Below are 21,258 nucleotides of genomic sequence, written 5' to 3'. Positions count from 1 at the left end.
ATAACGAGAAAGCATTGCATTTTATATATTAGCTATAACATCAAAATGGAAAAATTCAATAGCAAATTCGCTATTCAGGGCAAATCTCTAATATTTGAGTGCCACTTTTAACTTTTCGCAGGGTAACTTATAGTAGTAATCGCAAAAACTTCAAAAATATCGTATGTGTGCGTATGTGCGGATACCATTTTTCATCGACGATTTCCAGAGCACAGATAAACCGATTTGAATAATTAAATAAACCTTTGATTCTTATTGGCTAAGAGGGAGGGGATATATGCTGATGAATTTTTACCAAAGCTACCCTCCGATATTTTGATTCCAACAACTAGTCAGCACGAGCACTTTGAAAATAAAACAAAAATTTAAAAAATTTCAAGATTCTCAAAATTATCTAATTCCTCAAAAAATTTAAACTTTTAAATATTGTAAATTGCGACACGGGAAGTTCTAGAAATTTGTCTAAAGACACGATATGCCATGATGCACTACTATTCTGAAAACCTTCCGATAATAAAATTTTCAACAACTCCTTCTTGAAGTTAATGTTTCAAGTTCTCATCATCTGCTAACTATTTTGATTTTTGCATCTACGATCCTATTATAGTTATTCAAATTATTTGTTTATACTATTATAGTTGTTCAAACTGCAGAACTTTTCCGTATCTTGAATAGATTATTTAACTATTTGACTTTTATTACTGACTAAACCCGGTAACTCTGGTAATCTGACTATGATTACCCGAATTCCAAGAACTGTTTGCTTATATACTATAAATTTACCTAATCTAATCTTTTAATAGGTTATTATCAATTGATAATGCAATAATTGATGCGCAATTTCTGCCAACTCATAACCACTTACAGAACTTTTTATCACGAACTTTCCGCAAATAAAAATCTTGAAATGACAAAAAAAAACTTGAGATAAAACTAAGTATATGCAAAAAAGATGTATTTCGATTTGTATTGATTTTTTGAAAACTTTCCTAAAATTAATCATTATGGTATGAAAATAAGCATTATATATTATATTTATATGCATCAAGTTAAAAAAAAATCATTGAGAGTTAAAATCTGGATCAGATGGACCTTTTTATAACAGTAATTCTCAATGAGTATCATCAGGTCCCACATTGATTACTCATAAAATGTACACTATAAAACAAATTATTAAAATTAATCTTTCGAATATTGTCGAGTACACAAAATATAGATAATCAAACAAAATTTGTATGTAAAAATAAACCAAAAGTGGTTTCAAATTACAGCATTTTTCATTTTGTATTCTACAGCCCTAATTGATAAAACTCAAAAATATTATATTTGATTAATTTTCTATTAAAATTTGAGACATAATCATTGAAATTTTCCAATCTCTCAGCAAAAATTTTAATATTAATCAAATAGTAAGTCTAATTTCATAATTATCCAATTACGATGCGAATTTAAGGTCCTCAATTCGCAATTGTCTAATTACTATTGTAAATTCAAAACTTTTTGTTGATAGATTCAGCATTTTTTTTATAAATCTAAATTTCCTACTTTTCCACCACTTTCAATTGGAAAGTATTGTGAATAACTGATAACGTTTATTTTATTTACTAATACAATTATAAATATAAAAATAAGAAAATAAAGTGATATCATTCTGATCAAAATATCACACGATTGTAAAAAAATCCTTTATTTCTATAACATGACATTTTCTTATCATCATAAATTGTATGTCGAGTGGATCGATAATCATTTGTAATCATTTGACAAATTGGTATATAAAGGAAAGTAGATATAATTATTTCTCAGAAATACGTCTTAAATCATTTCGATTATATTACCTCTACCAGTTCTGTGAATAAATTGATAAGAAAAATAATGATTATTAAATGAATTGAAATTTAAAAAAAGTATGGGTGCTTCAAAATTAATCTAAGCTACATTCGATGATTTTAAACCATTTCAAATTTAACGAGGCTGTTTCAGAGAAGAAATATCAAGCGCATAAGCGCCCTGTCGCAATCAAACGGATAAAATTTGAACTTATTATTCAAATCAAGATATAAAATTTCTAACAATTTGATGCGCATATGTCTAATGATCAGTTTTGATTGCCCAATGGCTTTTTGTAATTTTTTCTTTGAATCTCCCAAACCGCTAGACCTGCAATCCCAATAATTCCCAATTCAATTTAATCAATTCTTGATTTCGCCAATACAAATAAATTTGTTTTTTGAATTATTCATTCACGCTCCATTCTCTCAAATACTCAATTTTTATTTTTAGCTCTATATGCCCCGTATCTTCAAAACGGCTGAACCTGCTTTGGCCAAAAGCTAATCGTCTTCTTATCAATAGCAATCAAGTGGATTTTAAAATATGTTGATCCGTGCTCTCGAAATCGTCGACAAAAATAGTTTCCGCACATACACATACACACATACATTTTTTCTTAAAGGTATGCCAAGATGCTCAGCAACCTTTGAAGCGTAAAGAAAATATATGAAAAATTTCATTTACGATTTTTTTACGATAGCTATAACTTACCCATAAAAACCAAAATCTCCGCACTGATCCGGTATAATTTGACTAGTTGCTATTGGTATTATGCATTGAGGCAAGCTACGTGAACTTCCGATATGTGTAAATACATAATCGACTTAATCAATAAAATATAAATTAATTTATGAGTGATCAAAAGTATTCCAAGTGGATTTGTTACACATAATTGAAAACGAACGAACACGGAATATTTTCTAAAAGCAAATTTTCACAAATCTATAGTTTTATAACTGAACCAAAGACCGTGATATTTCAGTAAGTTCTATAAGACCATGACCTATATCGCCAAAAAAAGTTCCAAAACAATCGGCTTAAATTTCTTTTTCAACAGTTAATTACAAGAAAACGGCTCGGTAGATTTTCACCGAAAACTAATCAGTATCATTCCCAATTAACATCTTCAGAACAGTTTCTGATTTTTTAAAATCGATTTGGTAGTATGAGCTTAAATGTGGACAAAAACACTTTTTACCAAATTACAAAGAAACGGCTCGGCCGATCGCTGCCGTAGGGCCGTAGGGCAGTAATATATTATTCGATTAAAATTTCTGCCGACGATTTTTATAATTTTTAAAAATCGTCGAAAATTTTTTTCAACACTTTATTACAAGAAAAAGCCTCGGCCGATCTTTACCAAAAACTAATCAAGTCGATTCCCATCCAATATCTTTCGAACAGTTTTTGAATTTCCAAAATTGATTCAGAATTGCGGACTAAAACGTGGACGAAATTTTTTTCGCTTTTCTGCGATTTACAAATTGGCCGATCGTGGCGCAAAAAAGAGAAACGCTAGTCCTATCGAGATACATCGAATGGCTTTTAAATTTTGGAAATCGGTCCATCTGTTTTTGAAAAAACGTCGATACGGCAAAAAATCTGTTCACACACACATACTATTTCCAAATTTGGTCTCATTCGATTCAGAATGGCTTGAAACGTCGAAAAAACAAAATTAGCACATCGGATTTTTTGATGAAAACAAACATTCGGGAAACTTCGGGAAGTTAATTACTTGAAAATCGTGGTATTTTAAGGTATGCTGCTGAATAAATCCAAACAAGTCTGCTGTTTGTTTTACTAGGTTTTACTTTGGGTATGTACGAACACCATGTATTCATATGTATCAGTTTAAAAATATTTTAACAAATAGACAATCATCAAAAAATACTTTTTTTCAGCTGAATTATAAACTCTAAATCCGTTTCCACAAAAAACACCCTAAACCTGGCAACAAACAAAATAGTCTTGTAACAAAGCTTGATGATCAAATAGGGAAGTATTGTAAATAATAAGTGAATTATTGAATATTAAATAATAAATAAAATTTATGCTATTTGATTCGGGCGTGCCAACGTTGGCAAAATCGATTTGGATGTGGGCAAGCCCAAACTTCTCTCAGCCAGATATCAAGTAGTATATTAAATTTTCACTTAAGTTGCAGATTGATATATATCAAATATAATTTCAAGCAAAAATCGTCTCTCGTGGGCCTAGCTGAAAATATACATAAAAAATGTCTACAACTACTTCGAGTACAACTAAGTACTCGAACAGGTAATTATTCACAACTGCATTGGTCAACTACTGAATTGATATCCGTCCAAAGAGCCATATAATAACATCAAAACAATTACTGAATATCCTAGTATGACAAATTGTATGAGATTTTGATAGTTTTTACTACCAATTTATATGAAGAAAGAAGTCAAACATAGATTTGCTTTAGCTTTATGTTACAGTCTATGTTATCGGGGAATTGACACTTAAAATTCTACTTTTATATCGAATGTTAAATGAAAAATTTTAATCATTTATTTTTAAAAAAAAGTCTAAGGTTCAGAAATATAAAAACATATCTAATGGTATGCTTATGGCGATTAGCACGATAATATCGATTTATCTATATCAAACGAGCAAATCGATAATAACTTTGATATAATTAGTATAAATGTAGGAAGCTTACTGTATCTCGCATTAATCGTATGTTCATGACAATAAAGAGTTTATCTTTGAGAAATATCTCTGTAATTTTAAATTTAACTTATTGTAGTGCTTAATAACAAGTGTTAAAGTCGATCAAACTTGTCAATAAAAAACAAAGATAACATCTACGAAATGAGCAGACACGAAGAGGATGATGCATGTAAGTAAGACACTGGAAGAAGAAATTTTCTGAAGCTTTCAGTTTAGTGTAGTAATCTATTAAGTTCAAAATCATCGATAATTAAAATGCAATTTCAAATTGGTTTTACCTCTAATATTGTTAAATTGGTAATAGAATGAATATTATCCTTAATCAGATTTTTTTTCAGTATTTTTTTTTATTTTTATTATAAACCCACTTGGTTTATAATATTATCTCACATCACTTTTCTGCTAACAGTTATTTCGGATTCTGTATATAACAGTAGATTTAAACAGCCAACGATTATTTGGAATTTTGATAAAACTATTGATGGTAATAAAATCAATAGTGCAAACTAAACCTTTAAAATATTATAGGTACATTAGATGTTTTGGAACAGTAGAAGATACACCTTGCAAAGTATCTCCAAACCAAAAGTTATTTTTGGTGCACTTTATGTACAAATAAAGAATATATGGACAAAATTACATGGAGTTTTGTTGTTTAATGTTATCTATTTATTTTAATTATATGTTTTGTTTTTAATGATGTTATATTCAATCTCAAGCGTTTTTCAAAAACTTCATTAATCATCAGTAATAGTCTTAATTAAGTAGTAACTAAAATAATATATTTATAAGGAAAAATGCAACTAATTATAAACACCATCTAAAGTAAGGACATACTGAGATACTACATTTCAGGAAGATAGTTCATAAATAAATCGTTTTGTCCTCTTTGAGACATCAGCATATAAAGCATGATTCAAAAAGGGATCGTATCATACACCGAAACCAACTTTCCCGGGTTCAAAACTAGATTGAAGGTCTTGGCAATAAATGCAAGCCTTAATTGCTATTGATGTATATTTTGGTCTAATTTTAAAAAGTGTTAAAGTAGAAGTTAAAAGCCAATCACCTTTGACATGTTTCAATTGGCCTTAAATGAACTAGTTTGTAGTGCTTCTTATCAAATGGTGCAATGTCATTTTAACAATTGTATAAGCATGCCATTTCATCCGAAAATGAACAAACATAAATAGATAATCAAGATTTTATCAAACACCTAATTATTGCAATAAAATTGATCAAAATTAATAATGGCATAAGTTTATTGATTTTAATATCGTAATTACAAAGAACAATAGATGTCCAATAGATAGATAGCCAATAGTCCAATTAGATAGCCAATAACATGAGAAAACCACCCATAACATTAACGTCTGAAGGCTCAATATATTGAGCATATATACGTTAAAACTGATACAATCGCGGAAACGCTATTAAAACTATCCAAATTTTAAACCAGTGGTGTATAGCATCGTGCCTTAAGGCAAATTGCTGGAACTTCCAGTACCGTAACGAAATGTTCGAGGAAAATTAAATGCTTTCAAAAAGATTATTATAAATACTGTAATATTGTCTAATACTTATAAGAATTATATTAACTGAATTACAAAGTTAAAAATTATTCACTTAAAGTATATAAGTGAGCTTAGATAGAACTTTAACCAGAATCAGAATTGAAATCTGAATTATTTTCTAATTATTTAATACAAAATTTTTTTTTTGATTTTTTTTTAAATGAAATGGAATAATTTTTCTTCTAGAAGCAATTGTTTCATCAACACAAGCAGAATGTTTTTTGAATCGTTTAATCGGATGCTTATTTCTCTCAAAAACTGCCATTTTTTGTACATTTAGCTCTGTTTCTTCAGGTCTTAGCTGGACCTGCCTTTGCCAAAAACTAATTACCACTTCTCCCAGTCATTACAAATTGAATGTTTTTTTGGATACCCCGTTCTTTCAAAAACTACATTTTTATTTTCTGCACTCTTTGCTCCGTATCTCCGTAGCGGCTGGACCTGTCTTTGCCAAAAACTAATCAGCACATCTCTCTATCAAATGGAATCGAATGCTTTTTGAACCATTCAAATCAGTTGATCGGTGCGCACAAAACATACACACACATCTATTTTTTCTGAGGTATGGCAAAATGTTCTGAAACATTCCAAACGTGATGGTATGCAAAAAATTTCGGCCCATTATTAAAACTTACCCCACGGGAAGTTAATTACCCTAAGAAAAGTTAATAAGGTCACTTTGTCGTTTTGTTCATATATGCCCTTTTTGTCCGTATTTTCCCTACATATCTATGTTCCAGTTTCAAATCATTCCAAAATACGGATGGTCGTCGGTCTTTATCCGTTCGACATCGAAGGCACAAACTTTTCTTTCGACGCAGGCGACCAAATGCATTTACTGAAAGAAAATCCTAAACCTGGCTATTATGAAGTTATGAATCTACAAACGAGAGAAAAAGCACTTGTGCCAAAAGCATTGGTGGTCGAATATGGAAGAATTGAAAATGAAGAGTGAGTAAATATAATAATGATGTCTTGACTAATTACCATGATATGATAATGAAGTCATGTAATTACTATGAAAACATAGACTCTTAAATAGGTTAGAGCGGGGCTTAAAGGTCCGCGGGTGAAAAAGTCGATCACAATCAGAAACAAGTAAAGTAAAGGGTTTTTCAAGAACTATAGTTATCCAATAAGACATTGGATCCGTTTGCTCATTACCAGTCGCATTTTACACCGCATATCAAATAAAAAGGGACAGGTGACAAATTTTAGAAACATTGTAAAAAACACATTTATATAATTAGCAACTAACTGGAGATTTAACTGCAGATAATATGATAGTACCTTGTTATGATACATTTGATATGTGTTGTGAAAGTTTATTTTGTATAATAAAGTCATATTGGACCTTTGTGCCCCGCCGTACCCTATAGTTCTACAGCATTTCTAATTCACAATTTTCAATAAAATAGTTAGTAAATTTTATGACATATTTTGAAATTTCAGCTGGTATATAGGAAGTGCTACATGGGAACAAATAAAGATGATATTAAGTGAGAAACAGAAAACACAAAGCTTTCTAATTTTGAAAAACGGAGACAAAAAGTTTTTGCTCGGATTTCTAGATTCAATAAAAAATGTAAGGCGTTTTGATATCGAAATTAATGATAAAGGAAGGTTTCACATTCCCGATATAGGAGAGGAAGCGTCATTTGCAAGCTTGCCTGCACTCGTTTGGTATTATAAAAGTATGTATTTAAATATAATTGTATTAAGAATCGTATCGAACATATATTTAAATACAGTATTATGAACAAAAAGTTATAAATATAAACATATTAATCTGACAATGCCTAAGATTAGATTACTTCCATTTTTAAATAGCCACCGGTAGTTTGTTGACAGCAACTGTCATCATTCTAAAGTATTTGATTACACAATATAGCAACTATAAACCAGATGTAAGTGGCATTTTGCTTTAACTTAAGTTGCATATCTGTAGATAATCAACAAGAATCAAGATTTACCACTTTTCGTAGATCTTCAATAATATAGAATGTTCGTTCCAACCACTAACTATATCGTAAGAAAGACCAATTTAAAAAAAATAATAATAAGCAGAATACCAACTGTCGACATTTTTTTCAGAATGTTGTATATGAATAGTATTTGATCAACATATAAAATACCTTTATATATTGATTTTTGAATAAACATTTGTACTTCTAGCCAACAATCTCCTGCAAGATTTGAAGTTGTCCGAGCCTGCTATAATAACGTCTCATATTAAACGATTTCTGAAAAGATCAACAGAAGGCGCCAAGAACAATACAACAATAGAAGCCTCCAACGAAGAAATGCAAAATTCAGATAAAATGGTATTTGGCAATACTGATCAATCGCTTTGGACAAATAACACCTTGGAAAAAATAGCAGATGGATTAAATGCTTCCGAGGCAGAACAAGTGGTTTGCAACCCTTCTTTACCGTTCGAGCCCGTAGAAATTTCTGATGACGATGACGACGATCATAAATACATTCAAACTGCCAATGAAGATTCTAGAGATACATTATTATTAGAAAAATCACGTTCAAGAATATCGTCAGAAATGATTTCTGCTGATGCTTCCACCAGTATATACAAAAAAGTTGCAAGTACACACCCAAATGAAGTTGAAAGTAAAGGAAAGTCCTCACTTGATAATAATTCGTCGCCAAATCTGAAACGTAGAACTATCGGGGAGATGTTTCAACAATATTTCCATTTAACATCTGCTAGTACACGAGAAGAACAACCGCCAAATAAGCAAATGCGTATAGGTAGTTTATCAATCAAACGTACAAATATATTATTATTTATATTATATCCCAAATTATTAAAAATATCAACTATATCTTTATATCTATATCTATATCTATATCTTTTACTATCTTTACAGATACTTATAGAAAACAAAACAACATACAAAATAAACAGATAACGTTTGCTGATAGTGGAACATCCGAAGAACAGAGCGATGAAGAACTACAAGAAAAACAATTGTCACAGAGTGAAACGGCAAAGAAAATATTTTCACCGAATTTAAATAATACATTATGTGATGTAGTGTCAAAGAAAACACTTGATATAAGACAGAATAAAAATTCTAATAAGAACCATGGTCTGATAAATGATATATTGTCAAGCGAAAAAAGTGGTTTAAGCCCAAAGAAAAAACTATCCAGTGATAAAACATTGCCTTCAGAGTCTTCTTCAAATAGACCGTCACAAGAAGTCCATGCAATTAATCCATCTGTTTCCACTGCTCAACATAATAATATTCGAGATGAAGAAGCAAGATTTCATGAAGCAAGTCGCGCTGCATCTTCTGCTACAGATCCAAATTTGCTAAAAAAAATTGAAACATTAAACAACCAAGTTCAACGCACAAAAAGATCTAACCGTACTGTATATTATTGTACACAAAGAGCTCAAATAATCGAAAAGTATGTTTTGAAGTCAAACTCCAGAAATATAGAAGACGAATTTATGATATCGGAACTTATTGACTTGAAAAAACTTAGGCATAAAAACCTGGTCACGCTGATAGATGTTTTTGTAGAAAATGACAATATACATATTTTATCTAAATACATGGATGGCCGCACTTTGATTGAATATCTGGAAAAAAGCAGCAAACTAACAATTTTAAATAGGTATGAAATTTCTTTGCAAATAGCCAGAGGAATGAATTACTTAGAAGATAAAAATATCATTCACCGGCAACTAATGACTAGAAACGTAATAGTGCATATTATTACGGGTAATATAAAAATATCAGGCTTGTGGCATTCCAGAATAAAATCATACAATTGTCATGAATCTGAACGGGACGACTTATCTAAGTTTGCAGCTCCTGAAGTTTTGCGAAATCAGGAGTTTTCTCACAAATCAGACGTGTGGAGTTTTGGTGTGGTCCTTCATAATATATTTTCGGATACTGAACATCTCAATCATTTTCAAGCTTCAAACGATATAAACTATAAGTGGCTGCATAAAGGTCATAGATTATTAAAACCATGTTATGCAGATGATGATATTTACAGTGTAATGACCAAATGTTGGAGTTGGAAAGATGCAGACAGACCAAGTTTTGGAAAAATACTAGAATTTCTAATATACCTAAGCGAAAAGTAATGACTTGTAATGTTCTTGCATATGAGAATGGAAAGGGTTAAGTGACTAAATTTATGCTTAATATTTATATTATATATATATATATATATATATATATATATATATATATATATATATTCTTAGACAAGATATTTAATATATTTCTTAGATAATATATTTCTTAGTAATGTAACAAATGTTTAAATTTATATAACCTACTTGAATCAAAAAGTAAATAATTGAATTATATACATTAATCATGATTTATGGTCATGATGTTTCATTATTATGTTATCAATAAAAACACAATAAAAATATATATTATCAAAAATATATATTTTATTTTATATATATTATATATATTAGTGTTATGAAAGCAAACGTAAATCTTTACTCCTTTGAACTTGTATTAGCGTAACAAAATTCTCCGTTCTTTCAAAAACTTGATTTGTATTTTATCCCCTCTTTGCTCCGTATCTCCGCAACAGCTGGACCTCCCTTTGCCAAAAACTAATCAGCACATCTACCAATCAATAGGAATCGAATGTTTTTAATCATTCAAATCGGTTGATCCATGCGCCCGCAAACGTGGATGAAAAAATGCGGACATACAAAACACACACACATCCATTTATTCTGCGGTATGCCAAAATGTTCAGAAACCTTCAAAACGCGAAGATATGCAAAATTTTTTATTTTCGATTTTCGGCCCATTACTATAACTGCCCTTCGGGAGTTTAACACTTTTAACTACCAGTAGGATAAGTTATAGTAATCGCAAAAAAATCGAAAATGAAATTTTTTATATATTTTTACGTTTCAGAGGTTTTTGAATATTTTGGCCTACCTTAGAAAAAATGGGTGTATATGTGTGTGTGTGTGTGTGTGTGTGTGTGCGGATACAAGTTTCGTAGACCGAGCACGGGTCAAACGATTTAAAAAATTCAAAAAACATTCGATTCGTATTGATAAGGAGACGTGCTGATTAGTTTTTGGCAAAGGCAGGTATAGCCGTTTGGAAAATGCAGTGCAAAAAGAGCCATAAACGGTAACTCAGTTTTAAAGAGGACGGAGCGTCCGATCTTAATAATTCAAAAAACATTTTACTTGTATTGACAAGATGAACAACTGATTAAATTTTTGGGACGGCAGATACAGCGGTTATGGACTTTCAATAAAAATAATTTAAAAAAATTTCATATGGCGGTCAAATATGTTTATTCGAGATCAAATTATCATATATTTTATAGAGATTTTAATAATGTGTACACATTTTGTGTAAATTTTTTTGGGTTCCGTACCAATATTTTTAATTATAGTACGGGAAGTTACGGCAATTTGCCTTAAGGCATGATGTCATGCACCCCACTAGTTCCAAATTGCAAAGAAACGGCTCGATAGATCGCTGCACAAAACTGAGAGAAGATGATCTACATCAAAATACATCGATTGGCTTTTAAATTTTTGTATTCGGTTTAGGCATTTTTGAGCAAACGTCGACGAAAGTTCTAATTTTGACAAACACCAAAAAAAACGATACTAATTTATGCAAACTTTGACGAATTTTTAAAATGAAACGACTTGTCGTAGCACCGTAATATTTTAGTATGATCTAAGACTATGGTATCTATCGTCAAAAAAACTAATCAGGTCGATTCCCAACCAATGTCTTTCCAACAGCTTTTGAATTTTCAAAATCGATTCAGAATAACGGGCTAAAACGTTGATGAAATTTTTTTTCAGAAATTTTTCTTTGAACCAACACTCGAGAACGTGGAATAATATCATCATCGTCACTTTCTTCGAAATCTTGACTTTCAGAGTCAGTATCATATGATAAGTCCGATAATCTGTCCACGCATATTTCTTCACTATCTTTGTTACAACGGCTCAATTTATCAATTTGTAATCAACAATAAAAAACAAAGCCTCAAAGTGACAAAACACGACTTGTACTTCTGGAGCTAGGAATTCGATTGAAGACGAAAAAACTCAACAAAAGACCGAGTATCTCGACAATCATAACTTGTAAACAAAAATGCAAAGCGTGAATGCAAACAATGCAAACACCACGCATATAATGTCACACATGCATATAATTATACGTATTTAGTTGATTTGTAGTGGTTAGCAGGTGTCCACACTAGGGAATGCAATACCGATCAAAAATTTAATTACCGGTATTTCGATATTTTCGACTTTTAAAACCGGTAAACCGGTAAATTACCGGTAATAAGATTATTTTTAAAATATGTAAACAAAATTGAAAGTTACTTATACAAATATAAAAAACAGACCTAATAAAGATAAAAAATAATAATAATAAAAACCAAAGAATAAAAAAACAATTGAACAACAAAACATTTATTTTAATAATAATGTAACAAAATAATATAAAAATTAATAAAATATAATTACATGAATAAAAATAGTTTATTATAATTACTTATGCGAACTAAAATAAGATTTTAAAAAACAAATATGATCTAACGTACCGTCGTCTAATCTCGATCTTATTTTGGTATTTATATGTTGAGCAGCTGAAAAAGCTCTTTCCGACTCCACGCTTGTTAGCGGTATTGTTAATAAATGTTCATATGCAAGTTTTAGATGTACCCCCCTAACACATTTTGCTACTTGTCCTTGTTTGGCAACTAAATAATAATGCCACACAGAATTCACCTCGTTTCCTTTCTTATGTTCTTGAAATATATTGGTTTCTGAATTCATACTTTTGATTAAAAAAACAATTGTTTTAAAATTAATAATTTTCCACAAGCACGAAGTAAACAAACTTTCCTAAAATTACTTGAAACTTCACTTATTGGAAAAACACTCCGCACTGAATTAAAAAAATATATTCTCAAATAATTAATTTAGTCAATTTATAATTTTGCACAAGCACAAATTTATCAAACTTCACTACAAAATTGTATCTACGCGTTGAAAAATAACTTTGCACTGAACTACTAATTTCTATTCTAAAACAATTATTTCACTAAATTAATATAACTAAACAACTTTCTATCTCAATTTGTATCTACGTACTGACAAAACACTTTGCAATGAACAAATGGCTGTGGAGTTGTATTAGACGATATTTGGCACTCTAGTAACTTCCACAAAGAAAAATAATCCATTCCACAAAGAAAAATAATCAATTGGCACTCTAGTAACTTCCACAAAGAAAAATAATTCCCCGAATTAATGCCTAAAGAAAATAGTAGTTCCCCGAATAAATTTAAATAAGTAAATATACTAAAAAAATAATGTTTCTCCGAGTTACTATATAACTAGTGCTAGAAGAGTCGAGACAAATTATCGATATCGAGTGCTGAAAAAATAATCGTTGCTAAAATAACAGTAACAAAAGTATTAATACTACTCAATATTGACTATTGAGTACTTCTTATCAAAATCAATATTTTACACAAGTTATTTTGATACTAAATTAATATACGAAACTTTATTTAAAACAACTATTCCTATACTATTCTCAAAATGCGACACATTGTACGTGAAATATATTTAATTTTTTTTTTAAATTTCAGGATTAAATTACAATCTGTTTTTTAATAAAACTACTTTCGATAATTATGATTAGCATGTATTAAGTTAGTATGCATTACCCACTAGTAAGCCAAGCCACTTTAAAAATTCGTTACATTTTTATATAAGATAAAATAACATCATTATTGATTAGTCCGTTCTATTTATTGAAATACGATATGAAGCCCTTTGAAAAGTAATAAATATTCAGTTTAATGACGAATCGAGATAATATTTTGACACATGTTTATATAACACAACAGCGTGAAGTGATATTTCTTGTCAGCGATCATGGGATTTAAAACATGTACATATGTAACATGTATCCACAAGCGCCATGTAAAAATATCGAAAATACCGGTATTTTTAAGTTATTTACCGGTAAAAATACCGTTGAAAAATTAAGCGGTTTACCGGTAATTCGGTATACCGGTAAACCGGTATTGCATTCCCTAGTCCACACCAAATCTATTAAATCGTTATTTTTACGTGACCCGCGCTCCAGTGACATACTGCAAAAAATGTAAAAATACGTTACCCGCATGCTAAGTGTTAAGTACTCGAACAGGTAATTATTCACAAGTGTATTGTATAACTACTGGATTGATATTCGTCTAAAAAGCCATATGATAACATCAAAACAATTACTGAATATCCTAGTATGACGAATTGTATGACATTTTAAGAAGTCCAAAATAGATTTGCCTCTACAATGCTACACTTAAAATTTTACTTTTATCACACAAAAAATCATAAATATCGAATGTCACCTTCTTCTCGACATATTTAAAAAAGTTAAATGAAAAATTTAAATCATTTATTTTTAAAAATGAAGACTAATGTTCAGAAAAAGAAAAACATACCTAATGGTACGCTCATGCCGATTAGCACGATAATATCAATTTATCTATATCAAACGAGCAAATCGATAATAACTTTGATATAATTATTATAAATTTAGGAAGCGTACTGTATATCGCATTAAGCGTATGTTCACAACAATAAAGAGCTTATGTTTGAAAAACCTCTCTGTAATTTTAAATTTAACTCATTGTAGTGCCTAATAAGAAATGGTAAAGTCGATCAAACTTGTCAATATAAAACAAAGAGAACATCAACAAAATGAGCAGACACGAAGAAGATGATGCATGTAAGTAAGGCACTAGAAGAAGAAATTTTCTGAAGCTTCCAGTTTTGTGTACTAATCTATTAAATGCAAAATCATCGATAATTGAAATAAAATTTCAAATTGGTTTTAACCTCTAAAGTTGTTAAATTGATAATACAATGAATATTAACCTAAATCAGGTTTCTGTTTTTAGTAAAAATTATTTGATTTTTATTTCAAAACCGACTTGGCCCAAAAGCGTGGACGAAAAAATATGGACCCACAAAACACACACATATCTATTTTTTCTGAGGTATGGCAAAATATTCTGAAACCTTCAAAACGTGAAGGTATGCAAAAAATTTATTTTCGATTTTCGGCCCGTTATTATAACTTACACCACGGGAAGTTAATAAAGCCACCGTGTCGTTTTGTTCATATATGCCCTTTTTGTCCGTATTTTCACTACATATTTATATTCCAGTTTCAAATCATTCCAAAATACGAATGGTCGTAGCTCTTTATCCGTTCGACATCGAAGGCACAAACTTTTCTTTCGACGCAGGCGACCAAATGCATTTACTGAATGAAAATCCTAAACCTGGCTATTATGAGGTTATGAATCTGCAAACGAGAGAAAAAGCACTTGTGCCAAAAGCATTGGTGGTCGAATATGGAAGAATTGAAAATGAAGAGTAAGTAAATATAATAATGATGTCTTGACTAATTACCATGATATGATAAAGAAGTCATGTAATTACTATGAAAACATAGACTCTTAAATAGGTTAGAGCGGGGCTTAAGGTTTGCGGGTGAAAAAGTCCACCACCAATATATCAGAAACAAGTAAAGGGTTTTTCAATAACTACAGTTATCCAATAAGACATTGGATCTGTTTGCTCATTGCCAGCTCCATTCTACCCCGCCTATCAAGTAAAAAGGAACAGGTGACAAATTTTAAAACATTGTAAAAAACACATTTATATAATTAGCAACTAACTGGAGATTTAACTGTAGATAATATGATAGTACCTTGTTATGATACGTTTGATATCCGTTATGAAAGTTCATTTAGTACAATAACGTCAAATTGGACCTTTGTGCCCCGCCCTTCCCTAAAATTCTACAGTATTTCTAATTCACTAATTACAATAACATAGTTGGTAAATTTTATGACATATTTTGAAATTTCAGCTGGTATATAGGAAGCGCTACATGGGAACAAATAAAGATGATATTAAGTGGGAAACAGAAATCACATAGCTTTCTAATTTTGAAAAACGGAGACAAAAAGTTTTTGCTCGGATTTCTAGATTCAATAAAAAATGTAAGGCATTTTGATATCGAAATTAATGATAAAGGAAGGTTTTACATTCCCGATATAGGGGAAGCAGCGTCATTTGCAAGCTTACCTGCACTCGTTTGGTATTATAAAAGTATGTATTTAATTATAAGTGTATTAAGTATCAAACATATACAATTTTTAATTTCCGCATTTCAAAAACAATATTATGAACAAAAAGTTATAAATATAAACATATATCTCTGAGAACGCCTAAGATTAGATTACTTCCATTTCTAAATAGCCACCAGTAGTTTGTTGACAGCAACAGAAATCATTCTAAAGTATTTGATAACAAAATATAGCAACTATAAACCATATGTAAGTGGCATTTTGCTTTAAGTTAAGTTGCATATCTGTAGATAATCAACAAGAATCAAGATTTACCACTTTTCGTAGATCTTAGAATGTTCGTTCAAACCACTAACTATATCGTGAGAAAGACCAATTTAAAAAAAACTAGCTGTAAGTGGAATTCTATAAACTGAATTGCAGAGTTGAAATTATTTGTAAAGTATATTAGAACTATAGTCAGAATTAAAAATAAAATCTGAAATATTGTCGATATACAAAAAACTAAAAAAAAAAAAAATTTTTTTCCAAAATCAATTATTTTGTTAAGACAAGCAGAAAGTTCTTTGAATCATTTAAAGCGGACGCTTAGTTCTCTCAAAAATTGCCATTTTTTACATATTTAGCTCCGTATCTTCAAAATGGCTGGGCCTGCCTTTGCCAAAAACTAATAAACACTTCTCCCAATCATTACTAATTGAATGCTTTTTAGATCATTCAAATTGGATACTCCGTTCGCTCAAAAATTCGATTTCTATTTTCTGCACTGTTTGCTCCGTATCTCCGAAACGGCTGGTCCTGCCTTTGCCAAAAACTAATCACCTCTTTTTCCTATCAATAGGAATCGAATGTTTTTTGAACCATTCAAATCGGTTGATCCGTACGCCCGAAAACGAGGGCACACACACACACACACATCCATTTTTTCTGAGGTATGCCAAAACGTTCAGAAACCTTCAAAACGTCGAGAAATGTAAAAATGTTCAATTCCGATTTTCGGCCCATTACAATAACTTACTCTACGGAAAGTTAATAATAATAAGCAGAATACCAACTATCGACATTTTTTTTCAGAATGTTGTATATGAATAATATTTGATCAACATATGAAATACCTTTATATATTGATTTTTGAATAAACATTTGTACTTCCAGCCAACAGTCTTGTGCAAAATTTGAAGTTGTCCGAGCCTGCCATAATAACGTCTCATATTAAACGATTTCTAAAAAGGACAGAAAGCGCCAAGAAGAATACAACAATAGAAGCCTCAAACAAAGAATTGCAAAATTCAGATAGAATGGCATTTGGCAATACTGATCAATCGTTTTGGACGAATAACACCTTGGAAAAAATAGCAGATAGATTAAATGCTTCCGAGGCAGAACAAGTGGTTTGCAACCCTTCTTTACCGTTCGAGCCCGTAGAAATTTCTGATGACGATGACGACGATCATCAATACATTCAAACTGCCAATGAAGATTCTAGAGATACATTAATATTAAAAAAATCACCTCCAAGAATATCGTCAGAAATGATCTCGCCTGATGCTTCTACCAGTATATACAAAAATATTGCAAGTACACAACCAAATAAAGTTGAAAGTAAAGGAAAGTCCTCACTTGATAATAATGATTTGTCAAATCTGAAAAGAAGAACCATCGAGGAAATGTTTGGTGAACTCCCTTCAACATCTGCTGGTACACGAGAAGAACAACCGCCAAATAAGCAAATGCGTATAGGTATCAATCAAACATACAAATATGTTATTAATCCCAAATTATTAAAAATATCAACTATATCTTTTACTATCTTTACAGATTATTATAGAAAACAAAACAAACAGATACAAAATAAACAGATAACGTTTGCTGATAGTGGAACATCCGAAGAACAGAGCGATGAAGAACTACAAGAAAAACAATTGTCACAGAGTGAAACGGCAAGAAAAACATTTTCACAGAATTTTTATAATATATTATGTGGAGAAGAGTCGAAAAAAACACTTGCTCCATGTCCGAAGGTAGATATAAGACAGAATGAAACTTCAAATAAGAACCATGGTCTAATAAATGATATATTGTCAAGCGAAGAAAGTGGTTTAGGGCGAAAGAAAATACTATCGACTGATAAAACATTGTCTCCAGAGTTTTCTCCAAATAGACCATTACAAGAAGTCCATGCAATGAATCCATCTGTTTCCACTGATCAGCATAATAATATACGAGATGAAGAAGCAAGATTTCATGACGCAATTCGCGCTACATCTTCTGCTACAGATACAAATTTGCTAGAAAAATTTGAAACCTTAAGCAACCAAATTCAACGCACAAAAAGATCACATCTTACTGTAAATTATTACACAGAAAGGGGTCAAATAATCGAAGAGCATGTTTTAAAGTCAAACTTCAGAAATATAAAAGACGAATTGATGATATCGGAACTTAGAGATTTAATAAAACTTCAGCATAAAACTCTGGTCACGCTGATAGATGTTTTTGTAGAATATGAAAATATACATATTTTATCTATATACATGGAAGGCAGCACTTTGATTGAATATCTGAAAAAAAGCAGCAAATTAACAATTTTAAAGAGGTATGAAATTTCTTTGCAAATAGCCAGAGGTATGACTTACTTAGAAGAGAAAAAGATCATTCATCGGCAACTAATGACTAGAAACGTAATAGTACATATTATTACGGGCAATATAAAAATATCAGGCTTGTGGCATTCCAGAATAAAATCATACAATTGTCATGAATCTGAACGAGACGACTTATCTAAGTTTGCAGCTCCTGAAGTTTTGCGAAATCGGGAGTTTTCTCACAAATCGGACGTGTGGAGTTTCGGTGTGATCCTTCATAATGTATTTTCGGATTCTGAATATCTCAATCATTTTCAAGCTTCAAACGATATAAACTATAAGTGGCTGCATAAATTATTAAAACCGTGTTATGCAGATGACGATATTTACAGTGTAATGACTAAATGTTGGAGTTGGAAAGGTGCAGATAGACCAAGTTTCGGAAAAATACTTGAATGCATAATAAACCTAAGTAATAACTCGGAACGTTCTTGCATATTAGAATAGTTATTTGAAAGACTAAATTTATGCTTAAGTATTTATGTTTAATATTAGAAAAAAACGTTCGAAAACAAATTATAGATTATTGATGGTCATGAGGTTTCATTATTCTGTCATTATCAAAAAAAAACAATAAAAATATATATTCTCAAAAAAATATATTATATTATGTTAGTGCTATAAGCAAACGCAAATCCTTACTCTTTTTCACTATTTTGTGTTTACATTTTGCTTTTCAAAAATATCCTTCTAAGTTATCAATAATAATTTTCCGATAACTCTAATATATTAAAAACTAGTTGAAAGTGGCATTTTGCCTTAAGGCAAGTTGCACGAACTTCCAGAAATGTGTAATAATTGACTTGATCAACCGAAATTGAGATTTAGATATTTAGATTAAATTTTCAACTGTATATTTCTATATTAAAGTTTTCGCTTTCAATTGAATCTTAACATTACGATTTCTTATTGATATCTCTCAATCACTTCTAAAAAATTATCTGTAATTAATTTAGTTATATTGCACTTGTATGTCATAAAATTTTAGCTTATTTTTCGAAATTTTAATGAATTGACAATATTTGACTCATCATGTCACAAAAGAAACTTTTGACACAAGTTCTGACTATTGTTTCAAAATATGATAAATTTTAAAAATTAAACTACTTGCCGTAGGGCGTTAAATTTTAATCTAAAAAAAAAATTGACAGTCAATTACGAAGAAAAGGCTCGGCCGACCTTTGTCCAAAACATATATGGACTACTACCAAATAATATCTTTCGAATAGATTTGAATTTTTAAAATCGATTTCTCTCTCATTTTTAAAATCGATCTCTCATTTTTGTGCTAATTACAAAGAAACGTCTCAGCCGATTGTATAAAAAATCTAACCAACGCGAGTGCTTATCAAGTTTCATCGAATGGTTCTTAAATTTTTGAATACGACTTAACCGTTTCTGAGAAAACGTCGAGAAAGTTCTAATTTTAATATACGTCACAAAATGCTACTATATTTTGTTCAATTTTTGGTGATTTTTTTAAATTAAACGACTTGTAAAGCCGTAATATTTCTAGAAGACCATGATATCTATCGCCATACAAAAATTCATAAGAAGATTACAAGATATTGAGTTAGCGAAACTTTACCAAAACCTAATCAGGTCGATTTCCAACCAATATCTTCCGAAAGGTTTTTGAATTTTCAGAATCGATTCAGAATAACACACACATACATTTTTAACTTCCCGAAGGAGAAGTTTATGTTTTCATCAAAAAATCCGATTCGCTAATTTTATGTTTTCTCGACGTTTCAAGCCATTCTGAATCGAATGAGATCAAATTTGGAAAAAGTATGTGTGTGTGGGTGTGTGTGTGTGTGTGTGTGTGTGTGTATGTGAACAGATTTTTTGCCGTAAATCGACGTTTTCTCGAAAACGGCTGGGTAGATTTCAAAAATTTAAAAGCCATTCGATGTATCTCGACGAGAACTATTGTTTGTCAGTTTTGTGCGACGATCGGCCAAGCCGTTTCTTTATAAATGGCAGAAAAGTGAAAAATTTTTCGTCTACGTTTTAGCCCGCAATTCTGAATCGATTTTGAAAATTCAAAAACCGTTCGAAAGATATTGGTTGGGAATCGTGCTGATTAGTTTTTGGTAGAGATCGGCCGGGTCGTTTTCTTGTAATAAAGTTTTTAAAAAAAAAATTTCGACGATTTTTATGATTATTTTTTTGACGATAGATACCATAGTCTTCTAGATCATACTAAAATATTACGGCCCTACGATAACTGGTTCAGCTTTAAAAATTCGTCAAAGTTTGCAAAAATCAGTATGGTCTTTTTGGCATTTGTCAAAATTAGACTTTTGATCGACGTTTTCTCAAAAACGCCT

General features: G+C 30.6%; 2 protein-coding genes across 2 annotated transcripts; both read left to right on the top strand.

The window, feature by feature from the left end:
• The first annotated feature begins 4,674 nt into the window (after positions 1-4,674).
• On the top strand, positions 4,675-10,260 carry LOC113363409 (tyrosine-protein kinase Src64B-like). Its single transcript, XM_026605911.1, has 5 exons — positions 4,675-4,702; positions 6,848-7,058; positions 7,560-7,801; positions 8,283-8,873; positions 8,993-10,260. Exons 1-5 carry the CDS (start codon positions 4,675-4,677, stop codon positions 10,228-10,230), a joined length of 2,310 nt encoding a protein of 769 aa, XP_026461696.1. The 3' UTR covers positions 10,231-10,260.
• A 4,988-nt stretch (positions 10,261-15,248) lies between these two features.
• On the top strand, positions 15,249-19,372 carry LOC113387005. Its single transcript, XM_026624768.1, has 4 exons — positions 15,249-15,561; positions 16,061-16,302; positions 17,436-18,020; positions 18,099-19,372. The coding sequence occupies exons 1-4, from the start codon at positions 15,308-15,310 to the stop codon at positions 19,370-19,372; spliced, it is 2,355 nt and encodes a 784-aa protein (XP_026480553.1). The 5' UTR covers positions 15,249-15,307.
• The last annotated feature ends 1,886 nt before the right edge of the window (positions 19,373-21,258 follow it).

The sequence above is a fragment of the Ctenocephalides felis genome, unplaced genomic scaffold, assembly GCF_003426905.1.
Source record: "Ctenocephalides felis isolate EL2017-DRISC unplaced genomic scaffold, ASM342690v1 CF-g0.4_SCAFFOLD_00845, whole genome shotgun sequence".
Classification (NCBI taxonomy): Eukaryota; Metazoa; Arthropoda; class Insecta; order Siphonaptera; family Pulicidae; genus Ctenocephalides; species Ctenocephalides felis.
This window is presented reverse-complemented; position numbering and strand designations above follow the sequence as displayed.